This window comes from Uloborus diversus, unplaced genomic scaffold (genome assembly GCF_026930045.1).
Source record: "Uloborus diversus isolate 005 unplaced genomic scaffold, Udiv.v.3.1 scaffold_11, whole genome shotgun sequence".
Lineage (NCBI taxonomy): Eukaryota > Metazoa > Arthropoda > Arachnida > Araneae > Uloboridae > Uloborus > Uloborus diversus.
In genome coordinates this window covers 1,373,026-1,397,793 of record NW_026557765.1, presented here as the reverse complement: position 1 = coordinate 1,397,793, position 24,768 = coordinate 1,373,026, and the positions used below count along the sequence as shown (strand labels likewise).

Sequence of the window (24,768 nt, the reverse complement as noted above, 5' to 3'; positions counted from 1 at the left end):
AAAACAATTTTGGCAGTTCAGTTTTTGATCTTCCACGGTTCAGATCCTTGCCGTTGTCCGTCTGTTGCTGACTGCTGGTCTAATAATTTAAATTTTTTTAAAAACAAATCTTCCACAATAGTAAATTTGTGAAAAGTTTGCTGCAAATGATTTTGTTGCGTTCAAGAATGCCAGCAGATTGACTGACCACTCGAAGAAATATAAAGGGTATTTAAGCTCAAAGGCGTATTTAAAGAGGGAGCCGAAGGGACTCGGACCCCTCTGAAGATAAATTTAAAATTTGTCATTGTGAAAAGAAGTGTTTTGATATTTTCAATCTCAAACTTAGAAAGCACTACTCATGATACTTGGCATGGTCCGACCTGAAATAAATTTCTATATGCACTCGCGTTTGACAAAGTTGTCGTTGAGCAAAGAAGAGACCGAGGGGACATGATACAGTTGTTTAAATTTATTAAAATGAAAGATGTTACGGGGCTGAAGTTTAGCACTCAAAACAGGACAAGGGGTCATTGTTTTAAGCTATTTAAATCTCAGGCTAACATGGATGTTAGGAAAAATTATTATTTTAGCAGGGTAGTGGAACCTTGGAACAGTTTACCGGAAGAGGTGGTAATGAGCAAGGGAGTAGACAGTTTTAAGAGGGCCATTGATCTTCACTGGGGGATTGTAAATTGACTAGGACCAGTCTAGCTGGGCCCAGAGCCTGTTGCTGGTCGTCACTTTTGTATTTGTATTTGTTTAAGCTATTATTTTCATTTTCCCCTGCCTGAGAAAAGAACGTATTAATTGCCATCTTAAAACTAATGATTAAATTGCAGTAAAAAGTAAATTTTGTGCAACCAATACCAACATACCAGTCCATTACTCTCTAAGATCTTACTCCCTCAAAATCCAGATTATAATAAAGGATATCAGGTAATGGTAATAAAGATATCAATTTTTCGGGTTATACAATCTAAATTCAAATTAATAGAATAACAGAATTTTTTCATTAAAACTTGTCAATGAGTCGTGTAAAATTAAGTAATGTAAATTAAAAATATTGAAGCATGTTGTTCATGAATGGGCAAAATAATTTTCAACAACTTTGCAGATAATATTTAACAGTTTAAGGATTGTTAGCATATTAAAAAATTATTTTTTTCATATGGGTCAAAAAATTAGAATAATCAATTCATTCAATGTTAATTTGAAAAGCATAAAAAATACTTGCACACCTGTTAGCCGATAAATTCTGACAAGAATAAAGCACGGCTCTCAGAAAATCTTATTCTTTTGCTCAAAATAAGTCATTAACATTATTATTCTAAATAAACTAAGTTGTGTATTGTGTTATTGTTTAATATTAAATTCATGTCAAATAAAGGTTGTACATTCTACTTTTTTAAAGATTTTTAGGGAAAATAGAAGAACTGGCCAATTAAGAAGTAATCGTAGTAAATGTGGTAGAAAGCCAGAAACAATTACCAGACATGAATGCAAATTCAAGTGAATTGTCAAAAATAATCCCTGAAAAAAAACTTCTGACAGCAATCAAGAATCTGTAATTGTCGTTTCCATGTCAACTACATTTGGACGATTGCATAAATTGCAGCTTCACTTGCCGGTCCTCAAAGTAAAACCAAAGATGAATGTGAAGCAGAGACGCACAGAACTCTGTTAGAGCAAAGAGAACGGCAACAAAACTGGGAAAGTAGTTCTTTATTTCAAGTATTTATTTACTTAAGAGGTGTTTGGGTGTGCCGTTTCATAAATGAAGCTCTTGAGAAATCTTGTGTTCGATGCTCCGGCCAGCAGTGTTTTTTTTGCAAACAATGTCATAATGTCAGTTTTTCTCAATTTCTTGAGCCGTTCGGCCCTTTAAGGACGTTGCCCCCACCCCACAGTTGTGCAGCGAGGGAGGTGAACACCCCCCCCCCCCATAGCCATGCGCGGGGCTTCAGAAATGGGGGTACCGCTGTACCAGGAGGTTGAAATTACGCTTGTAAAGGCTTCCATACTTTCTCGCTTAAGGAAAGTTTTCAAATATTGTGAGTAAAACAGCATTTTTAAAGCGTATAAGGTAAGAAATTAATGAACCTAAAAATGTAAAACTTTATCCACTTTGATATTAACTTTCATTTCTATGTACTATGGGGGTACCACGGTACCCCTGGTGACCCCCGTGTGCATGCCTCCAAGGGCGCCCATATGCAAAATATTAAGGGGGGGGGGGCTCAAAAATTTTCCCCATGGTTTAGCAGAATATTTTCCCCATGGAAACCAATTTCAGTACAAATTAGAGATATTAAAATTTGACATTTTTAATAACTTGTTCATTAATGGCTGGAAAAGAAATGTTTATACATTTTTGCAAAGAAAAAAGGACTAAGAGCAAGGAAGTTCTCATTTCTAAGGGGGGCTTGAGCCCCCCCTTGCCCCCCTATATGGACGCCCTTGCCTATGGCCTAAAACCCTGAATTGTAGAAATAAGTAGCGATACGTCTGCAATCTTGGGGCTAAATGTTGCTCTTTCTTCTTATGTCTTCTATAATGAAGCCATCTTTTTTTTTCTTGATTGTGAATTAACATGGAGTTAATAAGAAACCACAATTAAGAAGCAAAGCACGCTTCTTCACCTCAGCAGACATAGGAAGAAAGCAAGCTGCAAGGTAGCGGCCCTAAATTGTAGAATATAAGCTAAAGCCCTGAATTGTAGAATAAGTAGCAGACAGGTCGCTATTTATTCTTCAACTACAGCCCAGAGTCTGTTGCTGGTCATTGCTTTTGTATTTGTCTTGAAAACCATTGCCAATGAGAAGGTAAAGTTCCATTATTGCTTCCTTAATTTTTTTCTTTTTTTTTTTGAAAGGGAAGATAAAACTCAAGAAACAAATGGGGAGGCCAGACTCATGAAAAATAAGGAACATCCCGAAAATCTTAAAACACAAAACAGCAAACAGAGAGAAATCCGGATCCTTTTGAGCACGCAATCACCACTGCTTTTATTTACTTTCCAAAAAGAAAAAAGCCCTTATTAATTTCTCCAAAACTACAAATCAATAGCATCTAGTCAAAACATTTGTGAAGAAAAGACCATTTTCGAGAAGTGTAAACAAAATAGCACCATTATTTATTCCATTTTTATATACAAAATTGCATCATTCAAAATATTTCGCCAGCTTCAAACGAGGAACAACATTCATGGACTGTAACTCTTGGAAAAGAAGTTTACAGGCATAAGGCATACGGATAGATGCAATGTGGCAAGAGGAGCGGCAGAAATGACACCTGGAATGTGAAAGAAGAAAAAAAAGGAATTAGATGCAAAAGCATCAATTACAAATGAAAAAACGCAAATCACCACTCTGAGACATGTGATAAACAGAATACAGATGGATGTGAAATTTACTAGGTTAAACATTTATTCAAAGAAAATAAGGAAGTTAAATACAATTTACATGGATTGGCAGTGAAAACAGATGCCCTTGGAAATTAAAAGGGATGGAGAACAAACAAAGAATTGCAGATCATATCTGACAAAATTGTTGTTTTTGAGAGATTTCTTTGGCATTAAATGACATTTTAAAAAGCAAAAATTAAAGACAGCTGGAGATATTACAACTGATTAAAAGACAACAATAATAATATCAAAGATGTGGAAAATTTCTCACTTCCTAATTTGAGTGTCTGGAGCCCTACGAAATCTTCCCAATCCTCATATAAATAATAGCCGATGATCGAGTAACCGGCGTGTTTCAACAATGAAACTCGCGCAATGGCATGATCATTTGATAATACGTTTTGTTAATATTTAACATGCAGGGAAAAGCTTTAGCGTGACGAGGCTGAACTCGATCCGGTAACTTAACTGTTTTACTGTTAAGACCGTGTCATTTCAGGGGAATGAAGAAACGAAAAAGCTGCTATCTATTGGAGTTTTGGGTTAATTCACTGGAGTTAAGGTTAAAACTTCAACTATCAAAATATCACCAAACAGGCAATGGCTTCGTTGAAATGTAGAAGAAGGGAAGCAATTTTTACCCATCATACCTTGACGGGAGACTTTCTAGTTATTAAAAGAATGAAGCAATGTTGCACCATTTGTCTGACCTTAAAATGACTCATTAAAAAGTATGAATAATAACAGATGAGTTACAAAACAAACTTCGTAAATAAATGGAAATATCGATAGTTACAGGCTTAGTTAGATATTATGAACGAACAAAACGTGTGTAGATACATTTGTTGAGGATATGTGCAATGCTCGATAATAGTTAATTAATATCAAAGTTAAATAGTGACTATCTTGAAAGCATATTGATAAGTTAATAAAAAAAAAAAGTTTACCCCTTATTTTCACAGATAGGTAACTGATAGAAAGCAACAGACATTGCCTTGATAAATGTTTAATACACGCACTGTAAACTGTTTTCTAATCCTGCAAATAGTTATAAGTTGTGTGCACAGATATTTTATATTTCTATTTTACTATGGTAACAAGCAAGGTGGTAATTAGACTTTTGTTTCGGGGAGGGTTTTACCAAACATATTTTTCGTGAATGTATATGATCAATAAAATTTTATTTCATTGTATATTCTATTGGTTTTTGTTACAAAATAGGTTATATAAATGAGGAACCACTACTTTAAGAGAATTATCATGAAAAAATGTACCTTTTAAATGAAGGAAGGAAATCTTTTGTGTACACTACATAACTTCAGCCTAATTAAACATTAGAAGTATTTTTAACAACTGAAAAAAAAAAATTATCCATGTACTCAGTCATGCATGCAAATTTTGAGCAATACTTCTTAAATTCATATTTTTGACCATTATAAGAAATCTCAATTATAGATTTAAGTACATTCAAGTTTAATATTTCATGTTTTATTAGCATAAGGTATTCAAAATTTGAAGGAAGCAGCTGTATTTTATTTGTTTTTTTTTTTCCATAAGAAAGGATGTTCGCAATAACTACAATAAAAATAAATACCTAGATAAAGCCTTAAGTTTCCAATAACTTGTTCTTCAAAAATAATTGCATTATTCAAGTGAAATTGAAAAATAAATAAATATTAAAATCACAATTTTTCAGCAAAAAAAGTATAATAAAAAGCAATTTTTGGAATAGTTTCGTAAATTTTTGGAGGGAGCTTGAACCCTAAAAATCCGCCCCTTAACTTCGGCCCTGGTTAAAAGTACAAAAATGAGTAAACCACAACACATACCAGCCAGAATATCCAAGAAGGCCACACTTGTTGCAGACATCCACATCAAAGGCATCACTCGACAACATCAGCCTCTCCAGCAGAAGCATGCTCGTTCCGTGACCAATCAAGCAATCCCTTTCCATCTCGCCCAATCGTAGACCACCATCGCGAGACCTCCCTTCGGTGGGCTGCCTGGTGAGGACAGTCCTAGGTCCCCTCGCTCTCGCATGAATCTTATCCACAACCATGTGCTTCAGCTTCTGGTAATATATCGGTCCGAAGAATATGTACGCCTGAAGAGGCTCACCGGTCACACCAGAGGTCATGCAGTCCTTGCCGAGATAGTTGAAGCCACACTTGATGAGGTCCTCAGAGATATCTTTGACTTTGTCACCACCAAAAGCTGTGCCATCCTTAATCTTGCCCGTAAGGACACCGGCCTTCCCGGCCAGGAGCTCGATCATCTTGCCCACCGTCATACGGGAAGGGAAGCCATGAGGGTTCATGATCAAGTCAGGGCAGATGCCCTGGTCGCTGAACGGCATGTCGACTTGCTCTGCGATGAGTCCGACGACTCCTTTCTGACCGTGCCTACTGCTGAATTTATCTCCGATTTCCGGCCTTCGGGTCTGTCGGAGAAGGAGCTTGATCAGGAAAGCTTCCTCGTTGTTGGAAGAGATCATCACTTTTTCAACGTAAGATGGCAGGATGCTCTTCAAGCTGGAATGTAAAGAAGCAATCATGGAAAAGGAATGTTTCTTGTGGAATAATAAAGTTGTAAAATTCAATTACAGTGGAATACCTTTATAACGTTGGCCTGTAAAATGAAAATTTCTTCTTTTCAGAAGTAAACATAAGTTTATCACTTAAAATAAAGTACTCTATTTTGCCTTGCAAGCAATTCTTTGACAAATTTTTGAAACTTACGTTATAGGAACTTCTTTGTATTGCTGTTCTTGCAAGTTTGTGGGAGATTCCGTTGGAAGCACACTGGAAACTGAAGGCATGGATTTGTTCACAAGCACTTGCCTGTTGTCAACTTTAACTCCTAAACAAATCAATTGTTTTTTTTTGGAAAATCTATTCATGGATATGAATAAAACACAGAACTTCCATTGTTTTCATTAACACACACACATATTAAGTACAAATCATAACTTTTTGAAACAATTTTTTTTAGAAAGTTGATACTATACATACAGAGCCATAAAGATTACTTATTATCTTATACTGTTAAAAACTGAGTGTATCTTTGCATCTATCTATTTTGGTGTGTCAGTCTAACTTTTTCCGAATGCCAGAACATTGAAAATTGAACTTTCGATTGGTATCGATAGATTCCTAATTTTAGACATTTTTATGCAGTTTTCGTGTTTCTACGGCTTTAATTAGCGGAAATATTAAAATGTCAATTCTCAGAGATGTTTCATTTGCTTCAAATTTACTGATTGTCTGTTTCTGGAATCATGACAAAGTTGCTTGCAAAGAAACAAAACAACAGAATACTTGACCTTGGTGGAATAGTTCCTGGTTCAAGTGGTAAGTTTCTTTGTGCAGTGTTGATTATTTAGTGTATTACTAATTTAGGGGTGTCCAAGTAAGGGCAGGCAGAGACTGCACTATTGAAATTTTCAGGGGTGAGGATTGTTTTTTGGATATTTCTCTCTCTCTCTCTTTTTTGGTGTTGGACTTTGTAATGCATGATGGGGAATTCATTTTTCAATGAATAGAGAACTAAACTAACCATTACAATTGGAATTTATACACTAATTCATAACAATAATTAAAAATAATTCACAATTATTTGAAATTGTTGTTATGAATTAGTTTCATAATTAGTTAATAAATCATAATCACCGTGAGTGCTTCAGGGTCAATAATTTCATTGGAATTATAACTGAATCTACAATGAATGACATGCATTAAAACCAAACAAATTTTCGTCTTGCTTCTAGTTTTACTTTAAACATTTGTATTTTTGACTAAAAACAAATTTTTTCAGTCTACTTTTTTTTTTTTTGCAAACAAACCCTGAATTATCAACCTTACTTATTTCTGGCATGCTGGTTAACAGGGTAATATAAAATGAAAATAGTTCATCAGAAGTTATAGGCAGCTTAAGGTGAATCAGGTTATGTTTTTGGAAATTATTTTCATCAATTTAAGCCGTTATTTTAAGATCTTTATATTTTAAAAAGTCAAATATACAAGTAAAAATAAAAGTGTTTGCCTGTAACATCTGAAGTGTTAAGCGACTTTGTAAGAATATTAGGAACTCATTTAATAATACTTACATGAAATAACAGATTAGTTGGGGATGGAGTTTGTCAATCCCCCCCTTCCTCGCCATCACACAGAAAGAACAGAATTATCTCAATCTGACTTATTAAAACTTTTAAGTCAAATAATAAGTTTAAAAGAAACAAAACAAGCAGCAGCACTAGATAAAACACATGAATTCGTAATATAATACCTGGAGCTGCAATGCCATCTGAATCTAAAGGAAGGTGCTTCCAAATGGCTTGCTTAGTTTCAGCATTAATCTTGGGTCCCAAGACTCGGTCATAAGTCTGATTGGCGTACCTCTTCACGGTACATTTGTTGGTGCGATAAACCAGGCAACGTCCAAAACCTTAAATGAAGAAAATATGGCAAATGAAAGTTCATACATCATCATGCTAATTCATCATGAAGAGAATCACCAACTTAAAGATTCATACACATCCTCAATAATTTTTTTTCTATTTGTATACATTTCTATTTACATACATTTTAGCAATGACATTTAGCATTTTTTAGTGCCACAAAAAGCAATAAATTTTTTTTATAGAACTAGAATTTTTTTTTATAGAACTAAAACTTGCAAATGTCTAAAATTACACAGTGAAATTTAGTTAATTGAGTAGAAACTTATGGACGTATTGCAGCTGCTAAATATTGAAAATAAATTTTTTAAAAATTGTCTTAAAGACTTAATGCTTACAAATATTATGATATTAATTACCATAATAAAGAACAGTTGAAAAAAAAAAGTGATATCCTGTTACAATGAACTTAAAGCGACTGCAATTTTTTTTTTTTTTTTTGTAACAGGAATTTTGTTGTAATGGAATTCAAGTAATGCAATGAAATTTAAATCGGGACAAAAAATTAATTTTGCTGAAACAGGATTTCACTGTATTTTCATGCAGTACGGTAATGGCACCAGTAACAGATAAGGGTCCAGTAACACAGGGTCATAAGTTTGGATTTGAATAATAAGAATGCTAGGCGGGTAAAACGGATTTTGCTGTGGTCAATGAATACGTTGCAACCATCTAGTGTTATCAGAGTGAATTTTATGAGCCAGCTGGTATTTACAAGGCAGTGGTGGAAGGTTATAAACAGGCACCACAAGGTCAGCTGGTGTTTCATGTTTGTTTGAATTAAATAAGGCTTTAGTTCTAAAAATAAAGAACTTTCGCATATTTTGAAAAGAAAAAGGGAATTTTGCCCATGACTCCTCCTTTCCTCATAATATCTGATACTGGGAGTCAGACCTTTTTTTAAATTTGAGCAAGTAAAAAAAGAATTAACTCATTTAGAGGATCCAGAAGCAGCCAGACGTTGGATCAGATGTAGTAGCATGAAAGAAAAATAGTTAAATTCTAAATACATTAAAAGGCACAGAAAATTGAGTTAATCTGAGAACCATGTCTTGGTACCGATACCTTATCTGGATATAATCAAATGATAACTCACACTTCTATTGCTTAATTTTGGCTATTTTTGGTTTTGTCAAAATCTATGGATATAGAGTATCACCAACTTTTACATATTTTCTCAAAATCTGAGTGGTTATGTCGAGGATTAAGTCCTAAGACTAAGAATGGAATCCATCACAAATATTTGTTTCATGTACCATATGAGCTCCCTAGACAGGAAACCATTTTGAGAGCCTACATCTCATTTCAAGTTTGCGAAATTCAAATCCTGAATGACAAAAACGCAAGAATTATGAGGAAAGAAATCAGTAATTACCTCTGTCTAATGACGCCTTGTTCAGCACTATTGCGTCTTCGATATCATACCCACTGTAGCTCATCACGGCCACCGTCGCATTTTGTCCGGCAGGAAGGCATTCGAAATTTATGAGATCTAAAGTCTAAAATTCTCAAAATTTATTGGATGCCAGAAAAAATATGAATGTATACACACACAAAAGTAAAATAAAAAATGACGTACTTGAAACAGATAAAAATTTACTTGGAAAAATGCATGCATTCTTTCAAGTGGGATGAGGCATAGCGAAGAGAGCTTGGCAGTTTACTCCCTTTTCCGACATCAAGAGCATAATATTAAATTAGCTTAATTCAATGCATATTTTGCGACTTTGCAAGTATGCAGTATGCAGTTTGCAGATAACATTTCAGAAATTAAAGTAAACTAGCTGCGTCGCCCGGCTTTGCACGGTCCACCTCGAAAATAAAAGTTATGTCAAGCGACGCGAGTTCAACACTCAGTCTTGAACCAAAAAAAAAAGAAAAGTCAGTGAAATTTTGCGGCAGATTGCGGAAAAAACCCCTAAAAGTAAACGTTTCAAATCCCCTGATTACAGGAAAAGCCTCAAAACAAAAACAAGAATTTTACCTGTTCATATTCCAGAAAAAAAAAAAGGGCAACAAATCTTTCATTTCAATGATTTTCTTCACGCTACACATTTTAATAAAAGCATTGTTGCGAAAAGTTGAGATGAAGCACTGAATAATAATTTGAATGGAGGAAAGCCTTCGAAAAATAGGGATTTCATGTCAAAATTTAAGTGTCTTAACTAGCTACGTGCCCGGCGTTGCACGGGCTACCTAAAAAATGTAAGAGCAGTCCAGTTGATGCTTTTGTAGTACACTGACACTAGTTTCTAACGCGTTAAGGAATAAATAAATGCGCGTAAAGCAAGGTTTGCAAAACACCACTAAAACATATTTTTGCCAAAACACCTCATCAACGTTAATAATCGTTATCAATGATACAAGTTATGAGTACATTTTCAGTCAGCACAAAAGGGGAAAATGTATGCATTATCAACTATAATCTTTACTCACGTTAAACTGAATTACATCTGATAGACTATATCGGAAATATTTATGCACAATAACAATCCGCTTTTTACATAAAATAGTCTACTACCCGGCGTTGCCCGGGTGTTTATTAATGCAACATACCACTCAGATAAATATTTGGATGGATTCTATCCACATGGTCGTACAAGAATTACATCAATCCGTTTTCCAGGTACAAACCCTCAAAGAACTCAAATAACTTGTAAATCACTCATTTACTTTACGACGTGCACGGTCCTCCTCGAAAATGAAAGTTATGTCATGTGACGCGTATTTAACAATCAGGCTTGAACAAAAAAAAAAAAAACAGCAAAATTTTGCTGCAGATTACGGCAAAATAATCGAAAAGTAAACAACTTAAACACCCTGATTACAGGAAAAGCCTTAAAACAAAAGCCTAATTTTATTTCTTTATATTCGAGAAAAAGAAATGGCAACAGATCTTTCATCTCAATGATTTTCTTCACGCTGTAAATTTTAATAAAAGCGTTCATCCGGAAAGTTGAGTTGAAGCACTGAATAATAATTTGAATGGAGGAAAGCCTTCGAAAAATATGGATTTTATTTTGAAATCTAAGAGTCATAATTAATAATTTTTAATTGATATCTCCGCTAATTATTATCGGAGGATTATGTTAAATAGCCAAACATGAAGACGGGAAGATAACGAATCCATCGATACCTGGTTCGATGGTCAGTTCACTGTCGTTCAGGAGAAGAAGCTTGGACATAGATAGATAGATAGATAGATAGATACTCAGATTTTATATGTATAAGATTAATAGTTTTTAATTGATATCTCCGCTAATTATTACCGGAGGATTACGTTAAATAGCCAAACATAAAGACGGGAAGATTACGAATCCATTGATATTAGGTTCGATGGTCAGTTCACTGTCGTTCGGGAGAAGAAGCTTGGACATACATAGGTACATACATAGATACATACGCTCAGCTTTTAATTATATGAGATTATTTAAATGAAAAAAAAAATTAAGTCTTAAGCAGTACATTATTTTCCAACGCAGACAGTAAGCATGAAGCATAAAATACACTTTATATCAGTATCAGTCTAATACTGGGCGGTCATTCCAAGCTCGTCAGCTTGCGAGATCGAGATTCTCGCTCATGTGATCGGTTGTGATGTAGAAATGTCGCAAAGTAGTATTCTAATCTACTCAAACTTAGCTTGCGGCTAGGTTTGAGTAGATTAGAATACAACTTTGCGACATTTCTATGTCACAACCGATAATGTGAGCGAAAATCTCGATCTCGCAAGCTGACGAGCTTGGAATGACCGCCCTGGACTTACTCGAGTTTTCACCATAGGCCTTTGCGGATATACTAAATTGTACATTAAGGTATCCATGCGATTTTTTTGGTTATATCCAATGGTTCCTAAAATTTCAAACCAAAATATTAGTAAAGTTCGCAGTTAAGTCTTTTTTTTTTTCTAACACGAAGCTATGGATTGGAATTGAGCTTACCCATGGCTTGTTTGCCCATAGCACATTGGTAAGTGTTCCTAGGGGACTGATTGTGATGAGGGTAGGGCACAAGGCCAGCACATACACCGAGCAAGGTAAACGGCTCAATTTCAAGGTGGGTTGTTTCACTGTTGAAGCAAAGAACGAAGTTAAACAAAGCGAACTGAATCAGAACTAAAACATTTTTATTTGAAGATAGTAAGCCATGCATAATTTTTCATGAAGAAAAGGAATGTTCACTTTTTCCCTCAATGTGTTAAACACAGACAAGTCACAAAATAATTATAAACGCCTATGAAAAGTGAACGGTCCATTTCAAAGAGGCAGAACATGAGTGTCCCTTCACACTTAAGCCTGCCTCTTAGCCATTATGAAGGTTAAGGATGTTCAACATCAGTCACAGGTGTTGCATGCACTTACCACACATTTTGAAAAACTCAATAGTGACAAACCTGTCAGAGTTTGAAAAAACTCTGCATGCACTTACCACATTGTAAGTGCATTGTGTTGCATGCACTTACCACATTTTTTGAAAAACTCAATAGTGACAAACCTGTCAGAGTTTGAAAAAACTCTGCATGCACTTACCACATTATAAGTGCATTGTGTTGCATGCACTTACCACACTTTTTGAAAAACTCAATAGTGACAAACCTGTCAGAGTTTGAAAAAACTCACACTTTTTAGAACATGATGGACAGGTTGCTTGGTGAAGCAGTTAACTATTTCGGGTAGGCAGCTAGTATTGAGTCAGTGTACTCAATCGCATGCACGAAATGCGGTAATGTCTAATTTGCAAAGCAAAACAGTGAACAGAAAACAAAGTTTTCTAAGAGGGACAAAAGAGAGTAGAAACAAGAAATCTTTGTCCCAGATAAAATCAGACATAGATAGTCATCTGCAGAATCCCATTTCAGCAAGAACTGCCCAAAGGAAATGTTATGGTTCGAAAATTTATGAAAGAGTGGTGTTTTGTAAACCAGTGGTGACAGTCTGTCATGCCTTTTCAGCGACGCCATAAAAAGCAAAAAAAAAAATAAATAAAATCGGGTTCTGGACACTTCAGCAGTGGCAACAAGTCATCTGGTCTGATGAATCATTCTTTACAATATTTCATACAACTTAGAAGCGTTTAGGTGTAGAGAAAACCTACAGAAGCATTTTTCTCAACTGCCTCTTGCCAACTGTGAAGCAGGGAAGTGGTTCCTTATGACAGTGGTTTTCCAAGTGGATGTTGTGGCACCCTGGCATGCCTCAAGGAAAGGTGAGGTGTGCCAGGAAGTATCCTTGACGTCAATATGTATTATATTATAAACTAGTGGCACCCGTACGGTTTTGCCCGTAGTAGAAAATTAAAAGGTCTTTTGCTTCGCCCGTATATTTACAAATAATGTATTATGAATTTTTCGCCAGTTTGGCTTGCCTATGTTACGGTTCCACATTATGATAACTTGGTACTTGACTCGTCCATCTTATGATAATTTTTCTTGGGGAAAATTTTCTTAAAATTGGAATAGAAAAAGAACAAAATTGAATTTTCGAAAAATCGCTTTGAGGTGCACACCCCCCATGCCACAAACTGATCCAGACAGAGAGACTTTTAGCTTTATTATTAGTGAAGATATGGTCTGGGGTGCCGTAAGAAAATTCCAGGTGCAGCGAATCAAAAAAAGTTTGGGAGCCCCTGCCTTATGACATGGGGGCGATATCTTGGTGTCCATTCTATGCAGTAATAATTTTTCATCAAACCTTTTAGGTATGCATTTAAAAGTCCATTTCTTTGCATATCTGAAAATGTTCAACTATTTATGTCTAACAGTGTTTAATTTATGGTTTTTTTATGAGTCAATGCACTTAAAAACACTGGAAGAAAAATACTACCATAGGCATAAGCTACCACAGAATTACGTCCCAGCTAAATGATTCGACTCTAGTAAAGAATAGGAGTTCATAAGAAAAGAAAATATATTAGTGTTAGAAATGGGAATTTAAGTTTATATGGCATGACGGAGCTTGAATTAAATTTCTTAGGGATCAAAACAAAAAAACTAGGAGCCATTTTTGATAATTTATACTGGTATTAGAGAAAAAAACCCATTTAATAGGAATCAAACTTGATACCTACAAATGATAATATGCAAGTGAAAATGAAAATTTCACAATATGCGCCCAACAACCATTTATTTGTGATACTGAAAGACATCTTCCAATTTTTAGCAAAAAAATGTGAGAGGTACAGTAGACCCTCGTTTTACACGGGTTCATTTTACGCAGTTTTGATTGTATGCGGCTTAAGATTTGACACCTTTATTTTATTTCACGCGGATGAGTTTCGGGTTTACGCGGATGCGGCTCTGCAAACAGATAAAATTTTCCCCTCTTTCAAAATCCAAACTCCTAAAGATTGCAGGTTACTCGTAATCAACTGCATTTTGGCACGCTAATAATCGAGCTTGGGTCGCTGGAGACATTTTATGCGAATGGTTCCAGAGCTCTTTCCAGAAGTAAAGTTATTAAACTCACACAGTTCAGAACTCACTGGAAGAAGAGCTTTTTAGGAGGTGACAAAGGAGGCCAAAACCAACGAGGATACTGATGTCGGTGACACACAACCAAAAACGTTCGCATTGAAAATTTTGAGCCATTCCAAAACAATAGAAATGATCTTTCTGATTGTTTAGTGAAGGAAGATTCTATCATGGAAATGACGCAAGTGAACATGGATGCGTTAATGCTCTAAAAAGAATTACAGAAAAAAAAAATTAATAACTGCCAAAAAGACTATCATAGCCAGCTCCTCTTTATAAACAGAACACAAAATTAAGTTATGTCTTCTTTATGCATGTTGTGCATAAAAGTCGATATAAGCACACGTTAAACTTATTATTCAATTAGCCATCACTAGAATGAAGTATTTTGTTATCTACGGAACCAAACCCCTATTTTAACACTAGTATTAGGTCTCAATTTACGCGGTTTCGATTTACGCGGCATTTCCGTCCCCGCTTAAAACGAGGGTCTACTATATTTTTTGATACCTTCAAGGCACCTGTGTGTGTGTGTGGTTAGGAGACATCATAACTCTATAAAAGTAGTAAAGACATTACCTATCTATGTCTTTTTCGTACACAGCAATATTGCTGTCATTTTCCTCGTTTACATCCAGGTACTCCACCAGACCGTCTTTCAAGAAATCACCGAAGAATCTGACTCTTTGATTCAGTTCATCAATATGCTTGTCAGTCACCCTTGGCTGTCCATTACTTACAATTATGTAAGGCCTAGATAAGATATAACAAACACCCAAAATAGTTTCTAAAGCACACTGAGGGGGGAAAATATCACTAAAAAGCATTGGGAAAAGTATATTATATATTTACATTCAGAATGATCTTGTGATTGTCATCTCTGAATAATGCTGGCATGGGAAGGTAAAGCGCAATATCTGCAAATTTTTCACTTTTCATTTTTTCGCATTTCTGTCATCTATTGTACTTTAGCTTTATTGTATAAGATTGCTTGTTTAGTTTCGGCTGAAAATGAAGCAAAGGATGAAAAGTCAAATATTAACAGTTCCCTACTACAGTACAGAACCTTTTATCCGGGAACCAAAAAACCGGGAAACCAGAAAACCGGCAACCTTTTGCCGATTTTCGCACCATTTTTTAAAAAAACGCATTTTTGGCAATTTTTGAAAAACTAAGCATTTTTTTCGAAATATCTAAAGGAAAATGAGCAGTTTTTTAATAAATACCATATGACACATCTATAACTCGGGAAAATGTTTACAAAAATGAACTTCAAAGGGTTGTCTTTAACGCAGGGGAAAATTTCCGGAATATTTTCTTGAACTAAAAAGTACACACGTAAGTCTGAAATTTTTGTGTTTTATTCCAACTGAAAACTAAAGAAATAAATATTGTAATAAATATAAATATCCAGAAAACCAGGAAATTCAGATATCCGGGATGCGAATTTAGAAACACAACCGCGTACGCAGGTCGCACAGATGGCGCTACGATCGATTGGCGAGGAGAAACGTTCGGGAAGGGATTCATCGCCAACCTTCGAGCTGCAAGCGCAAGTCGCGATTGCCGCTTAAATTTCTAACTTTTTTACTAATTCTTTCTATTTTACCAATGACTTCATTTACGAATGTTTGCTGCAGAATAAAAATGGACTTATATTGCCTAATAGTACCAAACTTAATTATATAGATAGGCATGAATTCGCTAAAATTGCTTTAGGTACCAAATGTCCCGCCTCTAATTTTTTTCTTTGCTTAACTGAAACATCATCTTTGAGATGGATGGACTTGAAAATGTCATATTAGATAGTGAAGTCAATGAAATCAGTGACACTCTTGACCATCAAGAAATCAAAAACGAAATACAGGCTCCCTCTACTAATTCTCAAATTATTAATGCCTCAGCTTAAGATAAGCAGTTATTTGTAGACGAATTTAAAAGACTAGTGTCATATGAAAATATTGATAAAACAAAGTTGGCTATTTGATAAATATCAAAACGGGCACATAATTGAATCAAAAATTAAATTTAATAAGTAAAATTTTTCCACCCAGACAGAAAGGTAGAAAAATAAAACTTCAACCGACATCTATTTCAAGAAGTGGAATGCCCAAAGGATCAAACAGAATCCCCGCTTGGAGGCCGTTTAAGTGCAAAGCACAATATAAAGCCAAAAGAAATAGTAATCTAACTCAAAAAATAAATTTTAATAGAGCTAATGCAAAAAGCCGCATAGCATTTCGTATTATTATTATTATTTTTAAATAAAAGCATGTAGTAATACAATTATTTGTTTCTCCTTTTTAGTAATTTTGCAAAACAGTAGCTTGTGCACCGAAAAGAACATTTTTCAAACATTTTTTCCTTTTTAGAACTACAGATCATAATAAAAACAAAAATACACGTGTTATGACTTAAAACGTAAACAGATATATTAGATAAAAAAGGCAAGCAAGGTAAGAAGAATTTTCTAAATCATAATTAACATTTACTAAAAGCACTTTTTAATAATCATGCAAAATATATGCAGCATTTAAATCTTTTATGTGCAATTAGTACACGGATTTCAATTAAAAATTCAATGGAATTATAAAATTAGCATATAAATTAAACAACACATTTTTCCCTCTAATAAAATAATCACTTCATTTTTAATAGATTCTAAGACAGCTATTTCTCCTTCCTCCCTTAGAATCATTTTGTATGAGATAAAAGGAATATTGTTTTAAGTGTAAATTCCACTTGCAGTAGGTTTCTAATTGATATCTATTATTTGAGAGTAAATGAGTTTAAAAAAAAGAACTATTTCATATCAGATGCACAGAAGGAAAAAATGAAATCCTCAAATCATAGGATGCAAGAAACAACTTGCTAATTTTGTTCAAGGTTAACTGCTAATGTTATGTGTGTGTGTACACCCGACTATGATTTCCAAAGACAATGAACACAAAATTAATTTGATGACCTGTTCTGCTTATGCTAAAATAATTAAATGTTTTGATATTTATGTATTTATGCAACCAAATCAAATTTAGGGTTATAGTACCTTTACCTGTTACCATTTTCGTTATTTTTCAAGAGAGAGCGAAAACGTTTGTCTGAGGCATAGAAAGGATGGGACTTTCGCTCTTTTAACGCAGCTTAATATTTGTGAAGGAATATCTTTCATTGAATTAGGATCTCATATGTTGACACGGAATGATATTCTACATTCATTGCAGTAATAAAGTGAAGATTGCAAATTTTTGGACTCATGTTAGTTCGAGTCCGAGGTGTAAAGTTACGATACAAAATATACGATATACAAGGTGATCAAGGAATATGGAAAAGTTTTGAAAAGGGTCAGAAGGGCATATATAACAGCATCACAGTCCAGATATGCCATATGAAAGAGGTAGCGGGCAGCATTGTGTAGGACAGTTAAAACACGAAGCCTTTTTGTTGCTGTGGATTCATAGAGCATGCTGTACTATAGTATAAACATCTCATTACTGTTCAATAGAATGCAATCTGCGTCAGCATAAACAACATGTTCTGCATTTCTTTAGCAGTATTATAGCACTAGGTGCTTTGTAACATCTCAATGCAGACAGCTTCTCAGTATATTTCTTCGACTACCCAGAAAAGCACCCTCTACAACTTTCAGCCTGTCCCAGCACACCACAGAAAAATACAAGGGAGGGGTACATCCCCAGTGGTAAGTTTTTAATATTCAAAAAAGTTCAAAAAAGGCCTTTTTAGGCTATCTTTGATGCTAACAGAAGGGAGATTACCAAGATGTGTAGTAAAGGATACGTAATGTAATCAATCACCCCTCCCTTGAAACATTTGTCCTTGTAACATGCTTTTTATTGTGCAGTGTTCTCAGTGCTCGTGCTCGTTTCAAACACCCCCTTTTTTTCACTTCACACTTCATTCAAAACTTCGAGATAAAAGAATATTCGAGTAATAAGTTTCGAATTATCGAGACTGTATATGATATTCTTACAGCCCAATTCTAACCTTGGTGACGATTTTCATTTTATTTACTGTCACTATGTTTGGTCATTGTCCTATCGAAGTTACTCACAGTTGAGGCTCGATAACTCGCAGAGTTATAACTCGAATATACCAGGGGTGCCTACCTAGGGCGGGGGGTGAGGGTGGTCATGGCGCAAAGTGCGACATTAAAATTTTTAGGGAGTGGGGACTGTTTTGAGGGGTAGTTTTCACTTTTTTGGGGGAGAGGGTCTTCCCGATATTTAGGGGGAGTACGCCCTTGCTTTTAGGGGATGAGACCCCTGAATATACCTTCACCTCAAACTTTTCACTGGGCCCCAAACTCTTGAGAATACTGTAGGAACCTCTTATAACTTGAGCTACCGATAACTCGAAGCTTTCTACCGGTCACTTGAGACTTCGAGTTATCGAGATTTAACTTTACTTAAAAAATACACGCACAAAAAACAGTAAAAAAAGAAAGCAGTTAAAAATACAACTAAGGGTTTTAATTCAATCATTTGAGGCTGTTGCTGAAATGTATCCGATATACATAACCAGTTGAGTACCTTTAAATACTAATGAAGTATGTCTACAAACTAGATTAAGATTTTTTTTTTCGTTGACACCTCAATTATACTTCAATTGCTGAAAATTCTACTTTCAGTTGACACTTTAAACGAATAAAATCACTACTTTTGATAAACCAAGCAAGAATCAGTAATTATATTAATGAAATATCTGCAAATAATTATTTATTGCATACATGCAGTTTCAAACGTGGTTTTGAAGAATTAATTTCTAATGTTAAGCAATTTCCAGTTTAAAAACTGAAACATTCTTGATTTTCATCGCAACGGCAATCCAAACCAGAACTTTCAGATGCAAAGAAGAAATTCCCGAAAGAATATTACAATGTCAATAAAGATATGTCCGCAGGTTTAAAAAAAGCAAATGTTTGTTGCAAAATAACTCATTTTGACACCACATCTATTCAAACGTGGTTTTAAAGAATTAATTTCTAATGTTTTGTAATTTTCAGTTGAACAAATTGAAACATTCTTAAGTTTCATCTCAACGATACTCCAACACAGAACTTTTAGATGCAAAGAATGAATTCACAAAATAATATTTCAGAAATACAATGACAAAAAGTCTTGTTCGTAGGTTAAAAAACATCAAAGTTTGTTGCAAAACAACCGATTTTGACCACACACCCATTCATATCACATAATCAACGAAATACCAGCAACAAAGGTAAATAAACAGACATCACATCATTGCGCACGCGCAAGTATCTCAAAAGCGATATCCCTTCCTTGGCGCATTTATGGCAGGAGTCGAACCGCGCCAAATGAAATGCGATTGTAGCGCCATTTGTGCGACCTGCGTACGCGGTCGTGTTTCTAAATTCGCATCCGGGACAGCTATGGTCCCGAACTTCCCGGATAATTGGTTCTCTACTGTATTAGTTTTGAATCCAAAACGCGTTTCTTCAAAGATCTCATAAACTCATTTCTGCAGAAACTGTGCTTTACCTTCCCATGGCGGAACACCAGAATTACATATTAACAGTTGAAAACATTTGCACTTTATGTCTAATTAGTATCCTTTTCTATAATCGCTCAATCATTGTGATCAGTTGAAAGGAAAACTCAAAGAAATACACCTCAAAGCCAGACTAACGTAAGTCACACTATCACTACTTTGCAGGAGAGGGTAAAAATGTTTGTCAGGTGCATACAAAGATTGGGACTTGTTCTCTTATAACACTGGTAAATAGCTATGAAGGAATTTCTTTTACAGAACTGTGTTGTTATGATTCAATATTGAACAAGATTCTGCATACAATGCAGCAATAACCTGAAAATAGCCGTTTTTGGACACCTTAGTCTGGCTCTGATGTACAGATATAAGTTTTCTGATTAAAGTTACGCATAATAAGATATTTTATACTGTTTTATTACATTATTCATATACATGTTTGCTCTTTAATTTAGGAACCATGGGAAATTAAAGAAACATGCTACATGTGAGAACATTTATACAGGTCCTAGAATATTTCTATTAAAAAATTTTTAAAGCATGTTTTTTTTTTTTGCATACATCATCATGCATAATTTTTCAAACATGGGATAATTTCTAACTAAAATAACAATAGAGTTTGAAAAACTTCACAAAAATATTACAGGGGTCTGGCCAGAGGATATTTGGGTCCGTTAACGGACCCTTCACAAAAATTCGATCAACCAAAACGGACCTTTCACAAAATCTCGATCAAACAAAACGGACCCTTCACAAAATTCTGATAAACAAGATCGGATCTATCAAATTGTTTATTAAAAGAGCAAATCTGAAAGCAAAATAACGCATATTTCTGTGTATAAACCGATAACTTTTGGAACCTTTTTTTAAGTCAAATTAGAGGGATCAGCTTATACAAAATCGGCTAATTTTGGAAGAAAAAAAAATCGGCACTCTTGGGATGCTCCTGCAAGCAATAAATAATTGCTACTGCCAAATAAATATAATGGTTGTTTGTTTTATCACAGCTAATTATCAGCGGTGTTTTTGTAAACTTTTCTGAAAAGGCATTGGTAAGCACTTTTCTCCTCTCATGATTTAATAAACAATAATAATATATATCTGCGAAATGAACTTAGAACTGCAAAGGGATAGTAAGGGTGGGGGAAAAATATGATCGCTTCAGATAGGGTTACCAACTTCAAAATTATCACCACTTAGCGTCTGGCGTTGAACCTTTATAATGACTTGATTAGAAAATATTCTCATCATTTTGCCAGCTTGTCAATATTTGCGTTTTTACGGTGCGGTGCGATGTTTAATTGTTATTTTGGGAGAAAATTATATGGGTTTTGATTTTTCGATGCTGACAAGGATGATTAACTTTAAATAAACTCTTTTAATTACAGTTTTTTTTTTCTTTAGATGTCTACATTTTGAAAACTGCAATCTTTTAACATCCGATATGAGAATCATATTTTGTTCTTTTTTCAAGCCAACTTCGCTTTATTAGGATTCAAATAAATGAAAAGTATCTTTATTTCTGTTAGAACTCTCATTTCAAGTTTTTAAAGCAAAATTCCATTTTCTGTTATGAGTCAAAAATTAAAATGCTAAATAGATGGTTGATTTTATTTTATTTTTTGGGTCAACTGTGTCCACAAATATTAATGATATGTTTATCATAGGACTCTAAAATGCAATTATAAAATAATTTTATCAAAAATATTTCTTTCACAAGCCGTTTTTATACTTTTGATGCCTTCACTTTGAGAATTGCGATCTCTTTGCATCCGCTATGGGAATCCGATTTTTCGAATTTTTAATGATTATTACGCTTTGTTAAGAGGTAAACAATTGAAATATCTTTTTATTTTTGTTAAAAGCACGGAGTTTATAAGTTTTAAACGAAATTCTGTGCTTTTTAAGAGTGTCTTGGGTCAAAAAGTTGAATGCTGAACCCTATTCTGAATTTTATTTTATTTATTTATACTTTTGTTACAATTATTTTAAGTACTGTACAGAAATATATCTAGTATAATTTAACATAATGCAGAATGGTAGATAAATCTTGATACTTGAAAGAGCGATGCTCCCCCCCCCCCCGCCAAATATCAGAAAAAAAATCCAGAATGATTTTCTCGACGTAGAAGAGGAAAACACTCAACTTTAAGTTTATTTGATGCAGTTTGTGCCACCTCTAAATTCTAAAATTTCGTTTTAACAAAAAAAAAAAAAAAAAAAAATTTGCGAAATTTTTGTTTTTTCACAAAATTAATTCATTTTTCACAAAATTATTTCATTTTTCACAAAAAACGGACCCTGTGAAAAATCCTGGACAGACCCCTGTATTATTACTGACATTTCAGAATAAATTTCACTTTTAATTACCTCTAAATAAATTTCGAAAAAAAAAAAAATTGTGTATGTATTTATGTACGCAAATTTGTATGTTACCAAGCCTGCCTGCATTTTGACAGTTCCCGAATCCATTTGTATAAGTTTTGTCGTTACGTCTATATCTATGTGCTTGTATATCTGTTGAATGACACAAAATCGGTTAGCTGTACGGTTTAAATTTTTGTATATATGACTCGTGCGACGTCAAGTCGTGAATCTTCTTTTTATAGTTCAATTGTGTGTTCCAAAAGGCATGTTTATATGTTCTTTGTGGTTAATCAATGTCAATTTTATGTATCAAGTTATGATTTCCAAATCATCTCTTAATCTGTATTTAGTAGTTGATGAATATTTTGTGGCAGTTAAGGAGTGTTGTTGAAACCAAGCTCTCAACACATTTTTACTTTCTTCTATATCTAATATATAGAAGAAAGTATTGGATTCGTGCAAATTTTCGAATTTCGAATTTTGACGGATTCGAACGTTTTGAGGTGTGCTGAGTCCATTTCGACTATTTTTGGAAAATGTCTGTCTGTCTGTGTGTGTGTATGTATGTATGTGTGTGTGTATGTATGTGTGTGTATGTATGTGTGTGTGTATGTATGTGTGTATGTATGTATGTATGTGTGTGTGTGTGTCACGTCTGTGTGTGACCAGTTTTTTGTGGCCGCTCTACAGCAAAAACTACCGCATGAAATTGAACAAAATTTGGTACACATATGTGCCTCTGTGTGAACTTGTGCCCATTAGTTTTTGGCGCGAATTCCTCCAAGGGGGGTGGAACAATGGGACGTTTTTTGAGTTACGCGTGCTTGCTATTCCTCAGGAAGTAACTGGCGGAATCAAACAAAATTTGGTCCATATGTTGCCCCTAACAGGAGCAGGTGCTGATTCAATTTTGGTGTCAATAGCTCAAACGGGGGTTGAGTTATAGAACGTTTTTTGCCGTCAATTGTGACTGCTGTATCTCAATAAATAATGAACGTAATCAAACAAAAATTTATCGACTAGTAGCCCTTAGTGGGTGTAAGAGCTGATTTTATTTTGGTGTCAACAGCTAAAAAGGGGGTCGCGCAATCGCCCGTTCTTTTTTTCCATTGTGAGTGCCCTATCTCAAGAAGTAATGCTACGTTCTGGTTGAAATTTGGAATATATGTGAATCCATACGTAAATAGGCTTTGGTTCCAATTTTGACGCCAATCGCTCCAAGAGGTGTTGATTTTTTTTTTTTTTTTGCGAATAAAAATAGTTTTATTAATGCAACAATAAGAAAGATAAATCGTAATAGATTGTCGTCTGCGTATTTCTCGTGATTTTAATTGTATGGAAATGATCGGAAATATTATCTCAATGATTTAAAATTTTTAACTGTTGCCATCTTATGTTTGTTAATAAAATATTTGTAATTAATTCAAGCAAGGCTTTTAAAATAACTTTCAATTTTCGCTCTTTGCTTTGCTTTTGCAATAATTCAGACATTGGGATGGTCGTCAAGTTTTTGCATGTGTAATTTTGTTCTTGTTAGGAATATTGCTTCCTCGTCAAGCATGGGGAGGGATCAGAAAAAGGAAAAATATAGAAGAAAGTTTCGTGATGGCCACAACATACTAGTTTATTATTTACACTGTGTAAAAAATGAATTGCGAAAGATTTTTCGTTTAAGATTTTAAGGATTTTTTTTTTTGTGAACTAAAAAATGTAACTAAATATATATAAAGTAAGCACCTCGAATTAAGCAGAACCTCGAACTTTCGAGACTCGGATTTTTGAGACTCTACTGTACTTAAAGTCTGAGTTTTATTTTTTCCTAAAATTCATGAAGCGATTCTGATAGTTGCGAGTTCTATTGTACTTTTAAAAGGGCACAACATAACATAAAATAAATTTGATAAACAAATCAAATGGGTTCATATTTTAAATTAATTAATCTGGAAAACAAAAGAATATTTAACCTGCAAAGTCTGCCTCCATCAGTCGCAATGTAAATGCATCTTTGTGTATGATTTGGAAAGATTGATATGAAGGGATGAATCTTCCCTTTTCTACGCAGTAGCCGAAAACTATGTACCAGTTTCTTGTAGCCTCTACGGATTCCCAACAAGGTACCTAGAGGGAAACAAACGTAATTACAGTAAACTCCCGATTATCCGCAGAATAGGGTGCCACGGTAACCACAGATAAGCAAAAAACCGCGGATAATCCAAATAATAGGTAAAAAACGTTACTACTGTACACAATCGTTAAAATATATGAATAACACTCACACATACATTTAAATTGTAGCTAAAAACCTTGCTACATTCCATCTACTAACATGTAATGTAAAAAATAAACATATATAAAAGCTAAAAATGAACAATAACACAATCAAAAGTTTAAAAAACATTTGATGACTGTTAAAAAAAAATAGTTAAAAGACCCGCGGATAATCCAAACCGCAGATAAACCGACCACTAATAATCAAGAGTTTACTGTATATATGTACTTCATTATGGCAAAACTTAATTGAGTCTTGAAATACGAAACAAGTTACAAAAGCTGAGTTTTAGAAAAATG

General features: G+C 34.4%; 1 protein-coding gene across 1 annotated transcript in view; it reads right to left on the bottom strand.

The window, feature by feature from the left end:
- Window positions 1-3,093: 3,093 nt before the first annotated feature.
- LOC129232122 (DNA-directed RNA polymerase III subunit RPC2-like) overlaps window positions 3,094-24,768 on the bottom strand; it is a 92,986-nt gene continuing 71,311 nt past the window's right edge. The window contains exons 15-23 of the mRNA XM_054866361.1: window positions 24,165-24,318; window positions 14,890-15,063; window positions 11,783-11,910; window positions 11,608-11,693; window positions 9,217-9,340; window positions 7,670-7,828; window positions 6,124-6,244; window positions 5,215-5,916; window positions 3,094-3,273 (exon numbers count right to left, since the gene is read on the bottom strand). Coding sequence (XP_054722336.1) covers window positions 3,144-3,273; window positions 5,215-5,916; window positions 6,124-6,244; window positions 7,670-7,828; window positions 9,217-9,340; window positions 11,608-11,693; window positions 11,783-11,910; window positions 14,890-15,063; window positions 24,165-24,318 — 1,778 coding nt within the window. The 3' untranslated portion in view covers window positions 3,094-3,143. The remainder of the gene's footprint in view (window positions 3,274-5,214; window positions 5,917-6,123; window positions 6,245-7,669; window positions 7,829-9,216; window positions 9,341-11,607; window positions 11,694-11,782; window positions 11,911-14,889; window positions 15,064-24,164; window positions 24,319-24,768) is intronic.